The following is a 22,040-nucleotide window of genomic DNA, read 5'->3' as shown; positions in this document are numbered from 1 at the left end:
TTCCTGCCCGAATTTTATCTATATATACTAAAATAAAGGTTTTTTTAGCAATGCGAAAAAATACACCTCAAAATTGTCGAGTAGGGCAAGTGCGCCACAGTTAATAGTCGTATGGCGCACTTACCCCTAAACCATATATTACCAACCTTTTTTGAGAATAAGTTTTACTAATATGACATTATTATTAAAATGTAACAGCATAATTTTTTGTACTCAAGGTATTTTGTTTTGAGCCGACTTAAATAAAAGGTGTATTAGTTAATTCGTCAGATATTTGTTTGTTTTAAATGGTTCGTTTTTACAAAAGAAGAAATGAGAAATGTTATAAGGCCAAATTCTAACCCCCTTATTCATAAACGTTTTTTATCTAACGACCGAGTAAGGCTGTGATAACAAGTCTGTTTCTCAGTGCTGATGGCATGGCAGTCTTCACAGTGCGTAGACGTAGGGCCGTTGTAATTGGCTAATATTGAACACAACAATAATAACCAATCACAACGGCCCTATGTCTATTTCTCAGTGCCGTTGAGCACTGAGAAACAGGCTTGTTATCACAGCTTTACTCCGTCCTTAGATAAAAAACGTTTATGAATAAGGGGGTAAGTTTCGAGTTAAAACGCATTCAAAAATGTTAATTCCTACATAATGGTATGTTTTTTTAGTTTTTAGAAATAAAATGGATTTCGTATTAAAGCTACCATTTCTTTATAACAACATATCCGCACATAAAACTCTAATATTAATAACTAAATATAGCAAAAAAAAATTGGTAAAATGTTTTGAAGCCCTGATTTACAAATATATGGCGCACTTGCCCCGAATTTGATTTGACAGCCATAGTTTGTTATAATATTGAGTTATAAAAAATTATCCAAGAGCAATGCGGGTAAAACTTATTTTTCAATGGACTAAAATGAGTGTTTTCTTTATAATGTTTAATATTGACGTTTTTTACACAGGCGCACTTACCCCATTTCCGGAGGCAAGTGCGCCTACTACCATCTTTTTACTTTGAGCAAAATATTATTAAATTATTGTCTGATTTCCTTGAATGGCTATAGGTCGTTATCACAAAATACCAAATATTCTTAAATTAATAAAATTACATTCTTAAGTCAACACAAAAAGAAATTATTTTGCATTGAATCCAGCTATGATAATTTTATGGCGCACTTACCCCGACTGACCTTACCTCATTAAAATGTTCATCTTGCAAACCTTGTTGGTTGCAAATTAAATGATGTAACATACTTTAGGAGCATATGCAAGGAATCCATTTTAGTGGCATTGTAGTTATGAAATTAATGCATCAATATTCACATTATAAAAAAAATGCAACAATCAAAGAAAAAAAAACATAATGTAGAAATGTGATCTCTAATATTTTTTCTATATATAAATTTCAAATAGATAGCCTCTAAAAAAATGATAGCACTCCGTTTTGCCAAGGGTACCTTCCATGGAAATATTATTATGTACTATGTTATCTACTGTTGTCTACCTCCATGATTGCAGACTTTTGAAGAGAAACATAATTGAGTTTTCCGTAGCATAATATGACAATTCTCTTTGTTTCCGTAGTATGTATTATAATACTCTTTGTGTATTATGCTCTTTGATCCTGCAGGGTGTCATTGTCAAAGAAATGACGGCGCAAAAGTCTTTACCTATTTCACTGGTGTTCATTTTAATTATTCTCTACCAAAATACTGCTTTATTTCGTTACACTACAATATTTATAAGAGAAATGTTATTACCAAAGCCAGCAACTATAAATATAATTTCGATAAGAAATGCCAGTCGAATTGATTTTTATATATCATGTGAGCAAACAGTTTCTAATGCTGTTTGTTATTCAAAACATGACGATAATGGTAATGGGCGGAATGAAGATAGTGCGTCACCAGATCCGATGCTGGACGAGCCAAAAGATTCTGAACCAACAAGGACAGAATCTGATCCACCAAGAACAGAAGATTCTGAACCACCAAGAACAGAATCTGAGCCACCAAGAACAGAAGAGAAAGAAACTCAGACGGAGTCATTCGAAGAGCCACAAAGAAGTAGCCGCATTGAAACTTACGACGAGTATGCTCGGTTCCGAGACAGTAGCCGCCCGCCTGACAGTCACTATCCACCAGCGCCTGGATCAAGGTTTAACCGGTGTATAGGTCAGATGTGTGAAAGTAGTTTACATTTAATAGTCGTTCAATGTGCACTAATTATCACAAATTGCGTATCAGTGGGTTTTTTGAGTGACGTGTAAGTATAAACTTCATATTTGTTTTTTTTATCTCGTATTTGTTTATTATAAAACCATATGTTATTTCAGAACGTTGTGAATTGCTCGGTTAGGATATTTAATATCGTTTACTCATGGCAAAATTTCTGCAGGCATACCAATAGCATTCCTAAGTACTAAGTACTGTCCTGTAGCTACTAAATGGTTCGCAGTATTACCCATATGTAGTTGATATTTACGCCAATAGCTTAAAAACACGTGGCTTTTATGAACTCAGGACAATTTTTGCTTTTTACGATCAGGTAATATTATGAAGGAACATATAGTTTTAATATTGAATATTTAGGTTTACACAAACTACTGTGTAAAGTACGTTCGAATAAAACTTTTGGCTCCTTGCATTGAATTATACGACGTAATATTTATTAAAACAACCTTAATAATAAAAATAAAAGCAGACAATGAGTGATATTCCTTTTATTTCAACTTTACACCGATTACACGTTCTGTAGATTCGTACGAAATTGTTTATAAAAGGTAAAATTCTTGGAATAATTACATATCGATAAATACATTTTCGTAAATGATCACATTTAAAGACTTTTATATTGCACTTATAACTAACAGGCACTTGAAGCCCAAGTGAAAACTCACCACATGCATTACCGTAACCCAAACCCGATGCGGAAAATACTATGTAATACTAATGTTAAATAGACTAAAGAAAACTTACATTATTACGATTAAGGAAGTAACTACAACTAGAAGTATTGAGAACGCTTCGAGTAGCGTTCGCTGATATTAATCTTAATGGAAGAATAACGATTCTGTTATCTATTGTATTTTTTGAAATAGAAAAACATGGTTGATAATATTTTTTATCACGCATATCTTTACTACCACGTTTGTACTACTGTGGCTTTTGATAAAAATGTTATTACTGATTAGTTGATTTGTATTACTATTTCATACATAAATAACTAGCTACATAGCTCTACAAAAGAATGTAATGCCTTATAGTTTCTAAGAAGAGTGAAATTCTAAATTAATATATTTAACTGAAAAAAGACACAAATACTACACGCAACTAATTAGAAATTAAAAAATTATATTAACAAGATAAAAGTAAAAGAAGTACAGGATACCCTACACAACTAAAAGATGTTTCGAAGCTAAATGTCGGACGTGGTGAGTTTAAACACTTACTTTACATGTACATAGCATTACTAAAACCACAATAAGGCCCAACACATTTTACACTTATCCTATATAGGCTTTATGACTCAATTTCCTCAAACCTTTATATGAATCAAGCATTATTTATTATATAAATAAGTCTAATTCTAAAGAGTAATCATTAAATGCTGCATAGACTCTGAATATTGACGCAATATAGATCAATTTTATTACGGATCTATAGTAATTGATACAAGTGAATTCATACGTATTCTAAATGCTACTTATAAAAGTTTATAAAAAGATAATGCAACCACGTTACACATGGTTATCGTCTGTGCGATTTTTATGGATAAAATGAAATTTTGCGATGTGGACTGGGCGTCTGTACCTCTAGGAACCTTTATGGATGAATGCAATGACTGGTTTGTTATAGTTTCATTAAAATAAATGGAGAAATTAATACTGGAATAGTTGACAATGTAATAAAATAGTACTTATATTAATATCATGTAGAGTCAAAATATTAAACAGTAAAATACCTACTTGATGATTATATACAAAACAGAATAGAATTTAATATGATTTTAAATAAATTATAAGAGACGGAACAACATACCAGATAAAATGTGGCAAGTTCAACTTAAATACTCAATACAAAAATACATACATGAAATTTGCCGTAATTCGAATGACTAAAATCAATGAATTGTATAATAATTATTATTAATTAGTCGTTTAAATCATCTAGCATGTGTATCTAGCGGACTGTTTACAAACATAAATTAATTTCTAAACTCAATGAGACAGTACAATACATATTAAAGCAAATATGTACGAAGCTGATAAAACTATATCTACCGTAAAAATACATAAGTCTATAATATCTACGCGTTTTAATGTTTGCGATGTAAAAAAGTACTTAAATACAGTCAAGTGCCTTCTTACATCAAACAAAACAATGTAAACACCTCGCGTTGATGTTCAGAGATGAAATATTTACATTTAAAACAAATAAAAGATAACTAAAAGTGTGTTTATGTTACTATTTCGAGCCTCTCACACACGTACGAAGGCAATACCGTAGCAGGATTTAATGGAATCATTTTGGGCGGCAAAATAGAATACGTTACATCTATCAAATGTGTTATATCGAAAATATAAAATATACACTTCAATTTAGCTTAGACTATACGGACGAGGGTGAGACTGATTTGAAAACAGTATAGATGGTCGGAAGCTTGCGTGTTGTTCAGTTTGCGGTCACACTTACAAAATTAAGGGTGATGACTGAATACTATCCATTGTTACAATAATGATATGTTTTTAAACCGAGTCGCAATTCCATCTGTAAAGGTTTTATAAAAGTCAGGCGGAAAATTGCACACTGTTGATGGTTGGTTAGATCTGTTATCACTTATCACTGCGGTAAAATTCTATAATTAATTGTTCTAATTCGTCACAGCGCACATCCACTCCTCGTGCCGAATAGTTTCTTCAATTCAGGCATGATTACGTTTTTGACGAAGTTTGTTTGGCGGCCTGCTATGGCCTCCCTTTTCGGGTTCTTCACGTAGTGCTTTATGCCAGGCTTGTGCGTGAGGAATGCGTTGTTCAAGATCATGAAGTCGTAATCTTTTACGCAGAGAACGTAGCCCTGAAACATTGGTATTCATATATAAGTTGTAATAATATCATTTTTAAATGACAAATTTGAACAAGCAATATACCATAAAGTCCAAAATTGACGACAATTCTAGAATATCATACACTGCAATTCTATATTGTATCATGTCAAATTAGATGAATATCTTCTATATCAAAATGTAAAAGAACAATAATGTAGTATAACCATTTACAAAAAGAACCTAAGTTAATTATATTTTAGGGTCTTTCCTGTGATAATGTTATCAAGCATACCTGTGTCATTTTATCTTTCTTTCCTTCCCAACTGAGTCTCTCGTCGTAGTACGGGTCCTGGTGAGTGCCAATGAAAATTGGCTCCCAGTGCACGTATTTACCATGCCGCTTCCCCACGTGGAACACACCCATCTCTGTAATACGCAAAACGGAAAAATTAACACTTTATGAAAAATGACTTCAATTACATCTAAAATGACAACTGCGAACGAATTGGTGCGTAAGCGGAGTTGTCTCAAGTCAACGAACTGCTGATACATATAGTTTGCGATTTTGCAAATTGGCGTAAGAAGCCGAAGTCGGTCGTCTGGGAACGGCGGCTAAGGCATAAGGCGCGGTCATTGAACCATAATACGCAATTAGAATGCCCCATACGACGGCCACGCCATGCTACAGACGGCATAAATAGCTCACGACACTAACAGCACAGAGATTAATTGCCACTGCATCACGGCACAACAGATCTGCTTGCGTAACAACGTTTAAAAAGTGCAACATAATTTACAAATCATACTTTCAAGTACTGATTGTGGTATTGCCAAGGTGAATATTAAAAGAGTGGCCACTATCACTATGTGGTGAATTATAATTTGGAAGTCTATTAACGGTCATTATGTTCTACGAGTTTAATACAGTATAAATGTAACGTACGGCTTGTTTCCGGCGCGGTCATCCACTGCAGACCTTGGGGTATGTTGTGACAGTTAGGACATACGAATTTATGGAATGGTATTGCAGTCTTATTCGCCAACATACGTTGGAGTTCCGTCTTTGTTGATGGCACCTGTAATAAAAAATATCAATAATATATAAATGCAGACTGTAAATCTTCTTTGGTTAATTATAAGGACGTTGATTAGCAGTTCACTATTTAAAAGGTGATAATTTTGCGCATCTTTTACGAACTAAGACTTGAACTGCATTTTTTAAAAATAAATACGTAGACAAGAATTCTCCACTCACTTGAACTTTGGCGTCGACTTCAAAGATACTTATAGGGAACACCCTCGGCTTTGTAGACGTGTTTAAAGGCTTTGCATTTCTTGCTATCATATTCAAAAATCTAGGTATTAAATTCGGACTAGGATACAGCTCTATGTCAGAGGGCAATATGAAATGTGTCACAGCAGCATCTCTGGCGATGTTTCGAGCAACATTCACTGGATATAAGAGACTCTTCTCTTTCATGTAAGTCGTTGAAGAGTTCACGTCATATGGCGGTTTTAACGTGCAGTTATACGGTGTGAGGAGGAACTTCTCAGGGTCTTGTATCTGTAATGACAATAATAATAATGTGGTACAATTTGGCAACCAATTCAAATAGCAAACATTTCAGCGTGTAATCACAATTTCTTTTCTTGATGCGTGGGTGATTTATTGTTTGCTGGCCTCGTTTTGCCGTTCTAATAATAGTAATTACTAATTAAGTTTACCTTAATTATTTCGAGCATACAAATCAAACGAACACTCATCTATGTTACCTATTCCGTTGTTTTTGATATTATTCGCGAATCACTACCTATTAGAAGTTAAAATATTCAAACTTAGGTTGTTAACATTTCCAAAGTAACAGGGTTATGACATTCTAAACCAAATATCATATAATTTTATGAGTATTCAGGAAGAATCATTTATATTCATGTAGAATGTAAAACGAATAAAGATCTAGAACATTCTTTAATGTTTAAATTCATCGCCTTAGAGGGAGAAATAATGGATGATACCAAATATTTATTAGTTCTCACCTTGCTAGGTATATGTTTGTTGGGGAAGAAGATGTGGAAAGTGACATATTGTCGGATGAGTTCGTTCCCGGTGCAATCCCGAAGGTATCTGATGCTGTCCACGGTCGGGGCCATGTCTGCTCCCGGCGCGTGGATCGCCAGGCTCACCGGCGCCATCCATCTGTAAAAGAATAATCAATACAGTCACTGGTAATTGGAATGCGTGCATGCAATTAAGTACCGTACGCTGAGTTCGATACCCAAATTGGCATTTAAATGGATGCCGTCTAATTTATTGCAGCATAATGCATAATGAATGTCTATAGCAACAGGATCGAAGAAAGAATGCTCAATGAATTATTATTTTTTATAGATAAGTAGGTATGCCATCTATGCGATGACAATGTGCATAAACTCATCATTTCTTTTATCCATCATTTTAATACAGTCTTATTTCAGTATATTCTACTTCGGTCCATAGATATCGATATTAATATACAACCTTTTAGAAAAGAAAGAAAGAAAGAAAAGAAATTTATTTTGCAACAAACAAAAGTTACATAAACATAACAAACAAACAAGCGAAACAGAAAAAAAAGTGATTATATGCGGATATTTTATACAATATATCCTCATATAATCACTTTGAACAATGCGCCGACATTCCGACAACACAGTAACAGCAAAAAGTATTCATAAATTAAAAAATAACGTAATTACGCCATTACTGCGTAACAGTGTTTATTATTCGTACAGTAAACTGTTTAACTTTCCTCCTACCGAAATATGTTCAATTCTAGCACTTAGAAGCGTGGTAATTATGTTTAATCAATATACAGCGGAGTCCATAGGAAGTGATTGCGTGACGGAGCACATTTACGCCTCTGCCCGCTCTTTACTACAGGTTGGCAACATGCTAACACGGTAGACACAGCAACCAACTGTTTTGTTTTCTCAAATGCAGATGTGACAACGATCGTGAATACCTCGGCGTGTTCTTTAACTTGCATCATTAAATTTAATTGATGTTTCTACCGCGGCCGACGCGTAGATAGTAAATCGATAAACCGCAAAAAACCATTTCATTTGACAATAACAGACGTTATTAATGGTGTTGCCGCCACAAAAAAGCGATGGAGGTGCCTTCCACCAGTTTCCAGGTCACGAAATTCATAGCTATTACTAACATAAACGTCGAGTGTTCCGCTTTTCCATCGCTCCGTGGTATTTAGGGAAATATCATTGGGCCGCGTTCTATATTGTGCGTTACTACGTAACAAACGCATCGCCGGTGGCGCAACAAGAAATATTGTGTTACACAATTAAATTACATCAAATGTCACTGGTGTTATTTTGTCTAAGTTGTGTTTGAATAGAAGATAAGTGGATTCCGTTTGGGACGTCCTAAATAACCGTGGTATTGCATGCGATGTAAGAATGCACGACGAGGCGCAATCGTTGCAGAATCTTTAGATTTGACTGGATACCGCGCGGAGTGTTAAAAAACTTAATATCGTAATATTTTACGTATCATTAAATACATTTTCAGTGACAGTAAATATGCAAATCCTTATGGAAATTGAACTGTCTGCCGTCACTCAAGCGAGACGAATCAGCCATAAAACTTAACGACAAATGAAAAAGTTCTTGTGGACCAATATGCTTAACTGAATTAAAATCGCTCAGCACGTATCAATCATGTGATGTAGGTATGTGCTATATTTGCTGGCGAGCCCTGTTTTATTAAATGCTCGCTGGAGTAGGGAGTATAACCGGGAGGGTGCGACTCGCGACGCGACAGTCTGCTGCGCTCGTCTGTGTGCTGTTCACACTCGTTCATTATTCACTTTAGGTTTTTTACTGGCTTTAGTCTTTTAGATAACATTATATTGCGACGAAGACCTTTATTACCTCGTTGTTTATATAATATATGAATACACTTATAGCTATTATTCTTTCATATTTTATTGGCAAAATCATCGATGAGCCTAATTTGGCTAGTCATTGTTACACTTCATTAAACGTACCAAAAGGTTTACTGGCTTATTATTTAAAAGAGCCAGTATAAAATAGTTCTTTTATATTACCTTATATTAACACCTAAAATAATGGACGAATCATAGATAAGTTGCTATTTTAAAAGAAAGAGTGTTATGGAAGGCAAGAAGTGGTAACGGCTTCGATAATCTTACTCACTAGTCTCTTTATGTTCGTTTGGAGCCTATGGTTCGGTCTATCCGGCCTACTCAAAATGTCTACAATCCTCTATCACTTTACATGTTAAGGAGATCTGCTCCGTCGATATGAAGATGGTGCGACAGATGTGTGGCGTTATGTATAAATTCTTAGTACATCCGCAATAGCCTTGGATTATGCGATGCGGTAGAGTAACCTTCAAGAATGTGGTTTATGGTGGATTGTTCTCGGTTTAATAAAACCTTAGTATGTTTGTCGTAAATGTCTGTGTCAGTACGTACCACTGCATTATCTTGTCGATAACTAGGATTGGGGAAGATTTGAGAGTCAATATCAGCCATAGATGGTCAGAATCGCATCAAGCCATGTGGAAGCGACTAACGACTTACAGGGCAGCGGTACTCAATTAAGCCGGAAAAACAACATCAAGGACAAGACATAAACACACAAACTTTAATTTCTTATTATTAAAAAACATATGCTAATACATATTTTTTTTATTTTTCTATGAAGAAGAATAAAGGTATGTGCATTCTTTTTTGTCGTTATTAAATTTTTGAATGCGATTTTGCATTTAGTAACTCGCTAACACGAACGAAGCACTGATCTTGTCAGCGAGGGTGGATGCATTATATAGCAATCTATTGATATTTGGCGTATTTGGGTTCAAAGGTCGGCTAGGTTCGAATTTACATCGAAGCAAGATTAATTAAATCTCCTCTGAGGGTGTATTTAATTACAAAATCATATAATTTAATTATTTCCGTTTCAAAACGTTTCTTCGTTAGCCGAAGAGACTCGTTACTAGAGTAAATAGTTTATCAAGATTGAAATTAACTACTAGCTCATAAATCATCTTAAGTTTTAAATTATCTTTTATATACTGTAATTGTATGTTTTATTAAGTTACTAGAAAAAGATTTATTATTTCCCGGAAAATATTATTACGATATCAAATGCAAATAAACTGTACATGTCGGACGTATAATAGATCGAATATAGTAACATTTATTTAAAATTTTTGCGATATTGTACCGAGGTTATAAAGTGAGTAATTTTTCATCAGTTGACAGCCAGACGGCGTACACACGCATTTATTTCACGGATTATTTGACGTCGCCCACGTTCAACCATAGGTAAAAATGTAGTAGCGCTATTTTAAAAAAGTCATCAGAAATGGATTATTATGTAACAAACATTATATTTATCATTTTTGACACGACCTTCAAAACTAACTCACAAAAATGTAATAATGAGTTATATCTAATAGCATGTCATAATTGACCATGATTTTGTCAAAAACCCTGAAATCCTACTAAATAAGACTAATTATAATTTCTAGGTTACACATATAACAGTGTTGCTGGAGACAGTGGAATAGAAAAAATACTGTAATTAGGTACACTACAAGTAATTAACTGCAAGTAGGTACTTAGTAAGAGAAGTTGTATCCCTGTGGCGACCTAATTACTTCTTCACACTTTATTTAAGTGACCCAATATTATTGTAATGATGGAACCCCGGTATCAAAAAACAATAACACAGTTTTAAAGTTTATAATTAGTAATCAAGTTACTTAATCTTCATTATTGATGTAATGAAGACTTTTTTTTTTTTTTTTTTTTTTTTACTTAGGTAAATCGTCAGTTGACTATCTCCCGCCTTGGGATGGGCGGGAGGGCGTGTCAGACTTTTACCGACTAAGAACCTACGGTGTTCCCATCCTTTGCCTATGTGCCTAGGTCCAAGATCCGGTGGCATTGAGACCTAGGCAGGCACCGGCCCTAAAGGGCCCCGCAAATTATACTGACACTGCTCTTCGAGGCGCGCGTGGAACACTACGCGCCGAACACACGGGCCGTTAAGGGGTGTTTCGGGCGACGGGCTACCCAATGCTCGTCACCCGACGGTCCGCGCCTACGGAGGCCGACGATCCTCAGCAGACGTTCGACGCCCGCGTCTTGTGCGTCTGCCGTGGCGGATGGGACGTTGGGCGCTTTGGCGCCGTGTCCGCTCCGCCACCTCCTTTGCGAGCATCACGTCCTCGCAGAAGGAGGTGACTGCGTCCCACTCTCTCTCGCCCCGGAGCATGGCTTATACCAGGCCCCGACGCGAGAGGTCTCAGCTACCGATGGCCGTTGTGAGAACACGGCGGTGCTCAGCCCAAGCTGGGCACACCTCCACCGTATGCTCCACCGTGTCCTCCGGCCGATCCGCACAGTAAAAACACGCGGGCGTATCCTCCACCCGGATCCGATACAGGTATCTGCCGAAGCAGCCGTGACCGGTCAGTACCTGCGTCGTCCGGAATGAGAGGACGCCGTGACGTCTCGTCAGCCACACCTCGAAGAGGGGACTTACCGCCGCTATCGTGGCGTGCCCAATGTAATGAAGACTTTCCCGCTTATTCATAGACGTTTTTTGTCTAAGGACGGAGTAATGCTGAGGTAACAAGTCTGTTTCTCAATGCCCAACAGCACTGAGAAACAGATATAGGGCCGTTGTGATTGGCTATTATTGAGATACATGAATACTAGCCAATCACAAAGGCCCTATGTCTACGCACTGTGAAGGCTGCCATTCCGTCAACACTGAGAAACAGACTTGTTATCACAGCAATACTCCGTCTTTAAATAAATAACGTCTATGAATACAGGCGTTAGTGTTTGGTAAAACACGACGTGAGAAAATACATGTGCTCTATAACCTGTCCGACCGTAATAGAACTGTTTTACAATACGCTATATATGGACGATAATAACCCAATACTTATAAAGAAATTTCTTTCTAACAAGTTCACTTGTAGATCGCGTGATAATAAGCGTGGGATAACATCACAACCATTCGATTCTATTTTAAGGGACACTTTATGGCAAAAGGAATGTGTTTTTATCACGTGAACTCTCTACACGGTCTAAAAAGATATTCACAACTACACTTTACTTTGAAGGTTTGTATAGCAAGTGGCGTGGTTTAATGCAGTCCGTCGATATATTTATGCATTTGTTTTTATTATTAGGTTCTTTACTTATATGTTTATGCGGTTTAAAAGGTTTTCTAAGGGCTTGAAAAATCTAGTAACAATACTATAATAATCAATCTAGTTTATGTTTATTACATGAACCTTTCGATTCAAACATATTATAATTTCAAATTGTGACATCTTTTATATTTGGAGTGACTACTAAAGATATTTGGAACTGCGATATTTCATTACCTCATTCTAAGACTATGTACTCTAGGCTCGACAAAGCAAGAACTTACGAGTATGTGGACTTTATTGCATAGCTAGCTCTTGTATATCAGTGTATGCACACCAAATTAATCCCATATTTGTGTTTTATCTCAAAATATACTCGGATGACGTGTTCGCAACCTGTAAAACGGTATGACAGTAAGTATGTATACAAGATGTTATCTGTTATTAGATAAGTCATACCGAGGTGCTGCGGCGACATTGAGATTTACTTTCTACAAACTCATGACTTTTAAACTTTACGTGGGTGTCGACTTGCCTTTTACACAATATAGTGTCGATCACGAATTTTCATATATTACGCGTATATTCTAAAATAGGTAAATTTACATAGCTAATATATAAAAGAAATAAACATCTATACATTTTATGAACAATATCTTATTATTCTTTTCTCGTGTTTATATTTAAAAATAAATGTTGAGTGTCAAGGCAAATGCATTTTAATTTTCTTAAAATTGAGTAACCGGTTGTACACAATGCATAAAATCCTAATAAGTTAACTTTGAACATGAATACGTCATTTCTATTATATAGGTAGGTGCGTACCTCATGTATTGATTTCAAATTCAATAGTTTGTTGTTGGTGTCACTAAATATTCAGTCTTATTTGGTGACTAAGGCAATGACAAGTAATTACAGAGGCAGTCACACGTAGCCCGGCAATAACTGACGAGGTAATCCACTTTTTACTCGACAGTTAATCAGCGATTAAGTAATTCCCGAGACAAGTAAAGAATCTTAATTCGTAGTTAATGTGTTAATGTGTACCCTTACTACCTTGACATGTTCATTGTTATTTTTTGAGTATCACGACGACGGCCCACGGAATGGGAATCATTTGCTCTGTTAATGTTTTGTTTAAACATAGCTTTTTTATAAGTCGTCATGGTATTACCCAATAGCTTTAAACCTTGTCACAAGCGTGTTAATATAGTCATTTATTTTGTTTCTTTTTATCTGCTTTTATTTATGGACATGGCCACATTAAAATTTCTATATTTTTTATCTAAAAGTTTTACATGTTATTGAATTGCCCTACATTGTCATACGTCAAACTGGGAGCCAACAATAGCTGTTTTGTAGCAGTGGATGCCAATACCATTGTATTATCTAGAGGGTACTTTTCCTCTCAGAGACGTACTATTTATCAACGAGAACGTTTAATAGAAGCCCATTTAAATTAAACAGACAGTATTGCATCGATGAATGCTGGCACCACGGAGCTTGCACCTACCAGATTCACAATAGCGGACGTGCTGTCTGCTTCAAAGACTGTAAAAAATCTGAGCAATACGCGACGGACTTGACGAAAATGTTCTTGATCCAGGACTTCCTATTGAGTTTCGACTAGTCGTAAGATGTCAGACTGTCTCATAACATAATTTGTTCTCATGTACTCGTTTATTCAGGAGCGAATGATATTCTGTTTAAATAGGGCCCCGAATTTTTAAACTATGAATGATTTCACTAGTATAGTACTGGCTAAATGGCGTAAGCTTTGTCTATTATTTTATCATGTTTTTAATTGTATTAGTATGTAACTCATCATACAACATTGATCACACATTATGACTATTCTACATGATGAATGGTATATTTATATCTTAGTTTCTCAAACAAAATACTTATTCAAATAAAAATCTTTCTCATGCCAATAATGTTATTATAGATGACCATCCACAATAGGCTATCTGGTGCCATTACTAGCCTGTGAAATTAAATATTATGGAAGCATTGTATTGAGTATCTAATGTTATTGTAATAGGTATGTATATTGTACATTAATGAATTAAGAGAACATTATTCCACCACACGGAGATTAAAAGTAAATAAAAATATTAATATGTCTGTTCGAATTAATTAGGAAGTGATTCCCACATCACACCGCCATCAAATAAGATTAAAACTTGAGCAATATCTTCCAGGACCTAATCAGATCAGGTCAGCAGTTATATATTCCAATTGCCATCAAACCACATGTGTTCGTAAATTTTCATCACAAAACATTTGGAAATAAATTAAAACATTTACAAAATTTGCGTCGACATTTGGTAAACTATTCTTCTTGGAATGAACTATTTTCGTCAATAACGAATGAATCGACAAAGAATCTATGAAATCATACGGTGCTCTAAATACATGTTTGGCACACTTGATCGCTTCATTGATTTAGTGGCGGCATACTTGGAATATGAATCGTGAGTTCAGTTCTTTTTTTGGGCATGATTTTTATGACATCAGATTCGAACCCACACCAATTCTCTGGTGTTGATATTTACGGCAAGGCGATAGCCTCACCTCCGTGATAAGACAAACCCTGATGTGAATGTATTACTTGAGCTCCTGCCTAATAATAAGTACATAAGCTTACGTTTTTTTGTTACATATTACCAACGCATTTAAAGTTGTATAGCCAGTTTCTTGTCTTTTATATTTTATGTAATTAGCATCTCTAATTAATGCTATTAACGGAGGAGTCGCCTATCTTGCAATGAAAATATCCTTTTAAAATTAAAACGATCGTTCTCTGCAACAGCTAAATAATGGTGTATAGGGCTTAAAGTATGACTATCCGCAACTTGTATAAAGTAGGAGCATGTTATAAAGCATTATGCGGGTATTCACCGCTCGTAGTAAGGATTTTGTGATCGATTGTTAACCGGATTAAAAATGATGGATGGGGCCCGTCCCCTACTTCTGATAGTTGAGCGATTCTCGGTCCCCATAGGAATTACTGTGACGTTAATATAATCGAAGGCCAACTGACGGATATTTATTGCTTTCTTTCTAGTCTGGGGTTATTGTATAATTGTATAAACGTGAATAAAAAACATTTGTATGCCATATTGCGCGCAAGAGGGAGTGTGAGATTTGGCATAATTAAAGTTTAAATAGGGAGGGAAAAATAAAATTCATTTATAAAATGTGTTACAAACATAATAAATTCCACGGTTGAATTTGGACCTCACACGCTAATACGTATTAAATAATACGTAATAAAAATACTTATTAAATTACGAATTCGCTTTAAAATAGTGAAATACTGTCGTCAAAATGGCGGTTTGTTTTTATTTTGGACAGATGGCGATGCTATTTTTATTGGTTTAACAATTCAGTGTCTGCCAATAATTCTTATACCTATCCTACTAATATTATATATGCGAAAGTTTGTGAGGATGGGTGTATGGATATTTGTTCCTCTTTCACGAAAAAACTACAGAACGGATTTGGATGAAACTTTATAGTAATATTGTTTAAACATCAGAATAATATATGCTACAATATATTATAATGATTTTGTGCAATTTGGTCAAAATATAACGATAGATCAAGTAAGTCGGAAAAAATATATTCTGGAAAACTCCTTCACGCAGGCGAAGCTGCGAGCCAAAGCTAGTATTAATATAAAACGCGCGTTAACAGCTGAACAATCGAATCTTTTGTTGTCTTGTGACTAGTTATTGCCGTCACATTCGAGCTCTAGGGCATTGTTGGTGCTCATTGAAATGCTTTAACGAGGGTTTCCATTTGCTAACTTTGCATGAAATGATTATATTTTAAATGTACGTGATTTGTTTGTTTACCATAATGACTCGTGTCATGTAATACAGTTTAACAATGAATAAGTAGCTCAAATAACTATTACTTTGTTAGGATACTTAAAAAAATTCATAACTATGACTTTCCAAAATCTTGAAATATAAAAGTATATTTCGTAATCTTATTACAGGAATAAAGGCAACTAATCTATTAAATATTGTATACAAACTAGTTATGTAGGTATGACAGAAACTTCTGTTTCCCTTTAATACAAGTTATTCAAGCGGATATCTTGTTATAGAATAAGTAACCACAATATTACGAGTCTGTAGTCTTGTACAAGTTTAAACTAGAATTTTCCAATCAGATAATAACTCTATGCACTTAATACAATTCTTGATATTTACGGACAGACAACACGCATCTTGAAACGCTGACTCTTGAAACTTTTGCTTTTTATTTACTGCACACACGAGTTCTTAGTGGAGGTAAGCATGAGCATTAAAAAAATGTAAGCTATTTTCTTAAGCCCTATAGGGCATGGGGCTAGTAAGTACCTAATAAAAAGGCAAAACATGAATCATGATCAGCTATGCCTACCTCCATGTAAGCTACGTACAATAAGCGGCCTATGCGTACAGCTTTAACAGTATCCGTATCAAGCGCTGTTATTAAGACATTTATGATAGTGATCGATCATTTATAACGCGACACGGTGTCGGTTCGTCGCAATTAGCGATGGAATTCTTAAACCATAAATTTAATTTCACGTTCAAGTGTTCGACCTACATGTGTGACCGCAGTCGCTATGCGGATAACAGTACAGAGATGTTGATGCCGTAATGGGAGACTGCACTGGCTCATCTGGGTTGACCGCAAGGCCTCACGCGAGCGACGAGCGCGATGCGTCGACGCCGCGCCGCCGCCTGGCCTGCGCCTGCCTCCGCCGCACGTACACCTGTTTGCTAATGCACCGCATATAATATGTATGAATGTCGATGGCTAACGTTACTGCCATGGCCAGATTACAACTCGCTAACAACTCTATATCGCTTCCCGCACACGAGCACGTTCGTCGTTCCCATCTACCTCGCCGTGCCATGTATACTCTAAATAAAGCGCAATGTTATTTTGAAATGCTTTCACAACGAAGTTCAGTTGAGATGATTGTGATGTTCTCAAAACTTAAATTAAATGAAGCAATTCCACAAGTCGGTCAGTAAGTTGTTACGGTGACGTCTCGTGCTCCACATCGCGTCGCTCCTCGGAGCTCCGTGGAACACTTACGACGCGTGGATCGCACGGCAAATCTCGATTACAGTTAGCTATTCTTCATACGCGAAGTAAATTCGTTCGTACGATCCGGCTCGGTTAGACATCGTTGCGTGTAATTAGCATTTCATGTGGTTAATGGCTTCCTCCATTCTAAAATCAATCAAAAATATTTTCAAGTAAGGTTGCATCATTAGTAATCATCCACGGCAGACGGCACGTACAACGGTCGACCCGAATAGCGTTCATTAAAATAAAACATACTTCAATTTCGTGCCATCTCGCGGTGTGTCATTATTCAATGTCGGCGCTCACGCGAACAGCTCCTTACTCTTCCGCCGCTCGTGGTTACGGATTACACTGGCCAGAGCTCGGAACCCACACAAAACTAACTGCAAGTTCATTATGACAATTGCATGTTTGGTTCGAAATACTCTCGTTAATCTTGTAGCGTCAGAAGCGTGAGAGTTTGGGTTCTATTTCCTGGTCCGGTAGGTATATTATATTATTACCATACTTCTAATTGATAGCACTAATGAACGCTAGAAAACGCGTGGATTATGTTTAAATATATAGCAGGACAACGAACTAGAGATTTATAATCCAGAACTTCATTACAACATTATAGAAAACGTGTCACTCCCACTCCGTATACAATAAGGTCAGAAGGATGACGTTGGGCTTTTCGCTGGCCGGAAATGCGCCGGAGAAAGGACGGGTTATTATTGAACTCATAATAATAGCTAGGAAGCTGGTACTGAATGCTTAATCAACTCGGCAGTAGTTTCCTTTCACTATTTACAATACAGACAGTATTGTCCGATTTGCATTATTTTAAGACCGTTATGAATATCAAACGCAAATGGTACTCTACTTTTCTTCATCAATTTACTTTATTGTTTTATAGGCCGCGCAATTATGATGTATTTGTACTTTATTGATTTAATGAAGGAGTTAAACTCGTGACGTCGTGGATTAGATTTTTTTACCTCTCCTCAAAAAATACCCAGGTTGCCTGGTATTAGAATATTTGCTGGCAATAGGAACACCCTTATCAGCGGCGACCTCCCAAACCTCGCGCTTAATGGGGCAACAGGCATACTTTAGCTGACGACCTCTTTTTCGATCGCCCACCCCATTAATCAACAAAGAATAACAACCTATGAAATTGAAATCAAGGCCCTTTTCTAGCACCTACGCTGAGTCTTACGCCTGCTAAAGCCCCGCTGCCTCTTATCGCATCATATTAGGAAAAACAATGACAAATAAAATTGAACATAGCAAAATTCATTGTTTTTTACATACAATTACATTAACATGTAGAGACCCGCGTAACATAATAACATGACTTTAATAGAACTAATTACGGCGGAGTGGTATCGACATATTTTTATGGCCTAACAACAAATAACTATTAGCAAAATTAAATTCGATAATGTATAGGACGTGTGTGATCTCTCATGGCCGCTCTAAAATAAATTAAACTCAATGCCAAGCCTTTGACGTTAGTACAAAAATAGCATATTAATTATATGACTATATCATATGGCAATATCAATAATTTGCATATTAATCAAAGCGATGTCAATCAAAAGTTCTCTTAATATTGTCGTTAAACTAATATTATAAAAGTGCCTGCAGTTGTGTGTTAACTTCGGAATGATCCAAGGCCAGGCTCTTAGTATAGCTAGCAGAGTACGAAACTAAACAGACTTCGTATTTCAGACAATAAAATTGTCTTCATGGTAATTTAAGCATCAAGGGAACAGTTTTGTGGTTCATTTTGTTATTAGTTTTTGCTCGCGGCTTCGTCCGAGTCAATGTCCTATCCCGGATAATGATTTCTTATGTTTACGCGAATGTTAGACATTGAAATTAAACTAATTTTCGGATTCTATCGCGGTGCTAGTATTTTATTTTCTCCCCAGAAAATAAAATACTAGCACCGCGATAGAATCCGAAAATTAGTTTAATTTCAATGTCCTATCCCGGAATCAAAGAGATTTATTGTATCCAGATATTGTCGATACATTTTTTACGGAAATTACTTGAATTGACTCGTAATACCATTATGTAATAATAATTTTCATTATATTTACTGGAAGTTAAGTAAAAAGACATTGTTTAGTTAACTAACTTAAAAGGGAGATCTAATGGTGTTAAAGATTAAGCAATATTTGCTTAGCGCAATATTTACATTACATTTAGGCAAAAGAAAAGCTGGTTGCGGGCTAAGTGAAATATTGTAGGGTTCAATAAAAAAAAAACCTTCCAAGACTAACTTAGAAGAAGAAATTTTATGATATTAAACATTATGTTTTATATAAAAACTTTTTACAATGTAATTATTTTATATCTAAACTTGAAATATTATATTTACAGTTTGAAAAATAATTAGTGAATTACTAATGACATTTATTCCGTATACAATAATTGAATGTGGTATTTATCTATCATGTGATAATTTTTTTAGGAAATTACGCAACTTCACAGTAACAGAATATGTTACAATATGCCGGTTTTGATGTCCGTGTGTTACAGCTTAGTGTGTCAAAGTCAATCATTTCCTATGATTTTATCATATATTTCCCATTAATTAAGATTTTACAAAATATATACAATGCGGATGTTTTTAAACAGATATACATATTTAATTAAACGAAAAATATCTAGGGGCTGGCTGTCTAATATGTGTGTCAATGTTCATTCGTGCAATATCTTTTGTTTTTTTTTTGGAGACACAAATCAAAGAAACCTTTTGGCGTAAAGTAATGGCTGGTAAGAAATATTTACGGAACCCAGAATAATTAATATGGGCTCATTCGGTATGCAAGAGTCACATGATTGTTTACCATCGCTGTGTCAATGAAACACACCTTGATGCACGCATTTTCACTTTTCGTCGTGGAAACTAGAGATCTGAACCGGTCCGTACACAAATTTACATAGTTACACGATGGACGCAATAAACACAATTTCAAAAGATCTGTATGGGTTTTATAAAATATTTATAACGATTTTTATATGCAAAAGGCTTAGATTTACGTAACTTGAACTATTTACATGAAATTAGCCTCAAAGTTCTCTGGCATAAAGCAATTTATGGCATTTCATTAAAGTGACATTTCTGTGTATTGGAAGTAATTAGAGTAAAAGCCTGTCTGGATAATGTCGAGAGTCCCAAATATCCAAATCGCGTGCGGCGACCGTTAATTCGTATTAACGCTACATTATAATTTAAAACATTCATCCAATATTCTTTTGTGAACAGTTTCGAGGTCGATGCGGTCGACTTCTTAAATATTTCTTTATGCCACATATTTTAACCAGGTTTTTTATTTTTCGCTTGGCAACTCGCTGCTATTAATGACAGTTTCTCATTTAGAATGTACTTACGAAAGGGTAAACAAATTTAATTCAGGGTCAGCTCGTGTGGAATAAAATATGTATCAATATTGCACAACACAAGTAGATAAATGCTACAAACCCGTGTTTCTGTGATATCAGCGGATACGGCCATTGTTGCGCCATTTACACCACTTGCGATTTCAATTTTAATTCACTATTGCACGGACTTCATCCGCTGGGTAAATCGGACCGTATAAAAATTAACCTACTAAATGGTTCAAAGTAACCAATGCACCGTATCGTAAGCTTGGAGAAAAATGAATAATACAAAATATTATTTAGTTTAGACAAAAAGTTGTTACAGTAATTTAGGTATTAAAATTTAAATATCAATAAATGTTGCTTTACTAGCTTAAAGGTTAGTTAGTTATTTATAAAGATATTTAATCTTAAAACACATTTGTTATATCTTTATTGCAGTTCTAAACACAAGTGCAGAGCGACACTCGTTAACAGCTAACACGTGGTCTACAGCGGTTGTTTAGAAAAAACGTCGCTCTACTTAGAACGGCATTAAATAATTTTAACTCATTATTAGTATGTTCATAAACTTAACCCTTGAAATACCATGTATGAACTGTATTTCTGAGAAACATTGTTACTATTTGTAGATGTCATGGCGCAAAAATTAGGCGACGGACAATCATATTACGTCATTGATAAAAATTAAATATGGTCTTCATCTCGATAGATGTTGAATATTTTGACAGTAAATGAAATAGTAAAGTTAAAGTGACAGGATTGTCGGTGAGCCGGCAGTATGCCTGTCGAGTGTCGGTCATGCGCGCGCGCTGTCCCCGTTTCAGCATTGCGCCTGTTCCAACGTACGGTTTCACAGATGAATAAACAGAACACAAACCACTTTCATATTCAGAATACGTCTGCGGTAATGAAATATCATGTTTCTTAATTGTTTCTGTACATCAAACGCGGATTAATTAAAACGCTAGTCGATGTGAGCGGTTGGACGGTGTAGACGACTGGCCATTATAGAGACGTCCGTATTGGAGGAATCGTTATTATTTTAGTATTTACAATATCAGCATTGGATTTTATATTGTGTTATAAGGCAACCAGTGTTTTAGTTAGTACTTAAATATGTACATTTTTAAGTTAACTGCACCGATAACTTTTATTTGTAATTTTTCCCAATACTTAATTAATCTGTTTAAGGTACGAGGGAAAACAAAATCAAGCAACTTGCAATTTAATTCGCACAAATACTTTATTAAATAGTCGAATATTAAAAGAGTTAATGCCGCGCAAATTAACTAACTGTTGTGTTTGTTGACGTGTTATAAAG

At 35.5% G+C, this 22,040-nt stretch overlaps 1 protein-coding gene across 1 annotated transcript in view; it reads right to left on the bottom strand.

Annotated features, from left to right (window-relative positions):
* Nucleotides 1–2,703: 2,703 nt before the first annotated feature.
* LOC115441833 (beta-1,4-glucuronyltransferase 1) overlaps nucleotides 2,704–22,040 on the bottom strand; it is a 61,214-nt gene continuing 41,877 nt past the window's right edge. The window contains exons 3-7 of the mRNA XM_037444941.1: nucleotides 7,084–7,243; nucleotides 6,302–6,610; nucleotides 5,990–6,122; nucleotides 5,339–5,472; nucleotides 2,704–5,075 (exon numbers count right to left, since the gene is read on the bottom strand). Of these exons, the coding sequence (XP_037300838.1) occupies nucleotides 4,878–5,075; nucleotides 5,339–5,472; nucleotides 5,990–6,122; nucleotides 6,302–6,610; nucleotides 7,084–7,243 (934 nt within the window). The 3' untranslated portion in view covers nucleotides 2,704–4,877. The remainder of the gene's footprint in view (nucleotides 5,076–5,338; nucleotides 5,473–5,989; nucleotides 6,123–6,301; nucleotides 6,611–7,083; nucleotides 7,244–22,040) is intronic.

This window comes from Manduca sexta, chromosome 28 (assembly GCF_014839805.1).
Source record: "Manduca sexta isolate Smith_Timp_Sample1 chromosome 28, JHU_Msex_v1.0, whole genome shotgun sequence".
Taxonomy (NCBI): Eukaryota; Metazoa; Arthropoda; class Insecta; order Lepidoptera; family Sphingidae; genus Manduca; species Manduca sexta.
Note: the sequence above shows the minus strand (reverse complement) of the source record. Positions and strands in the feature narration are given on the sequence as shown.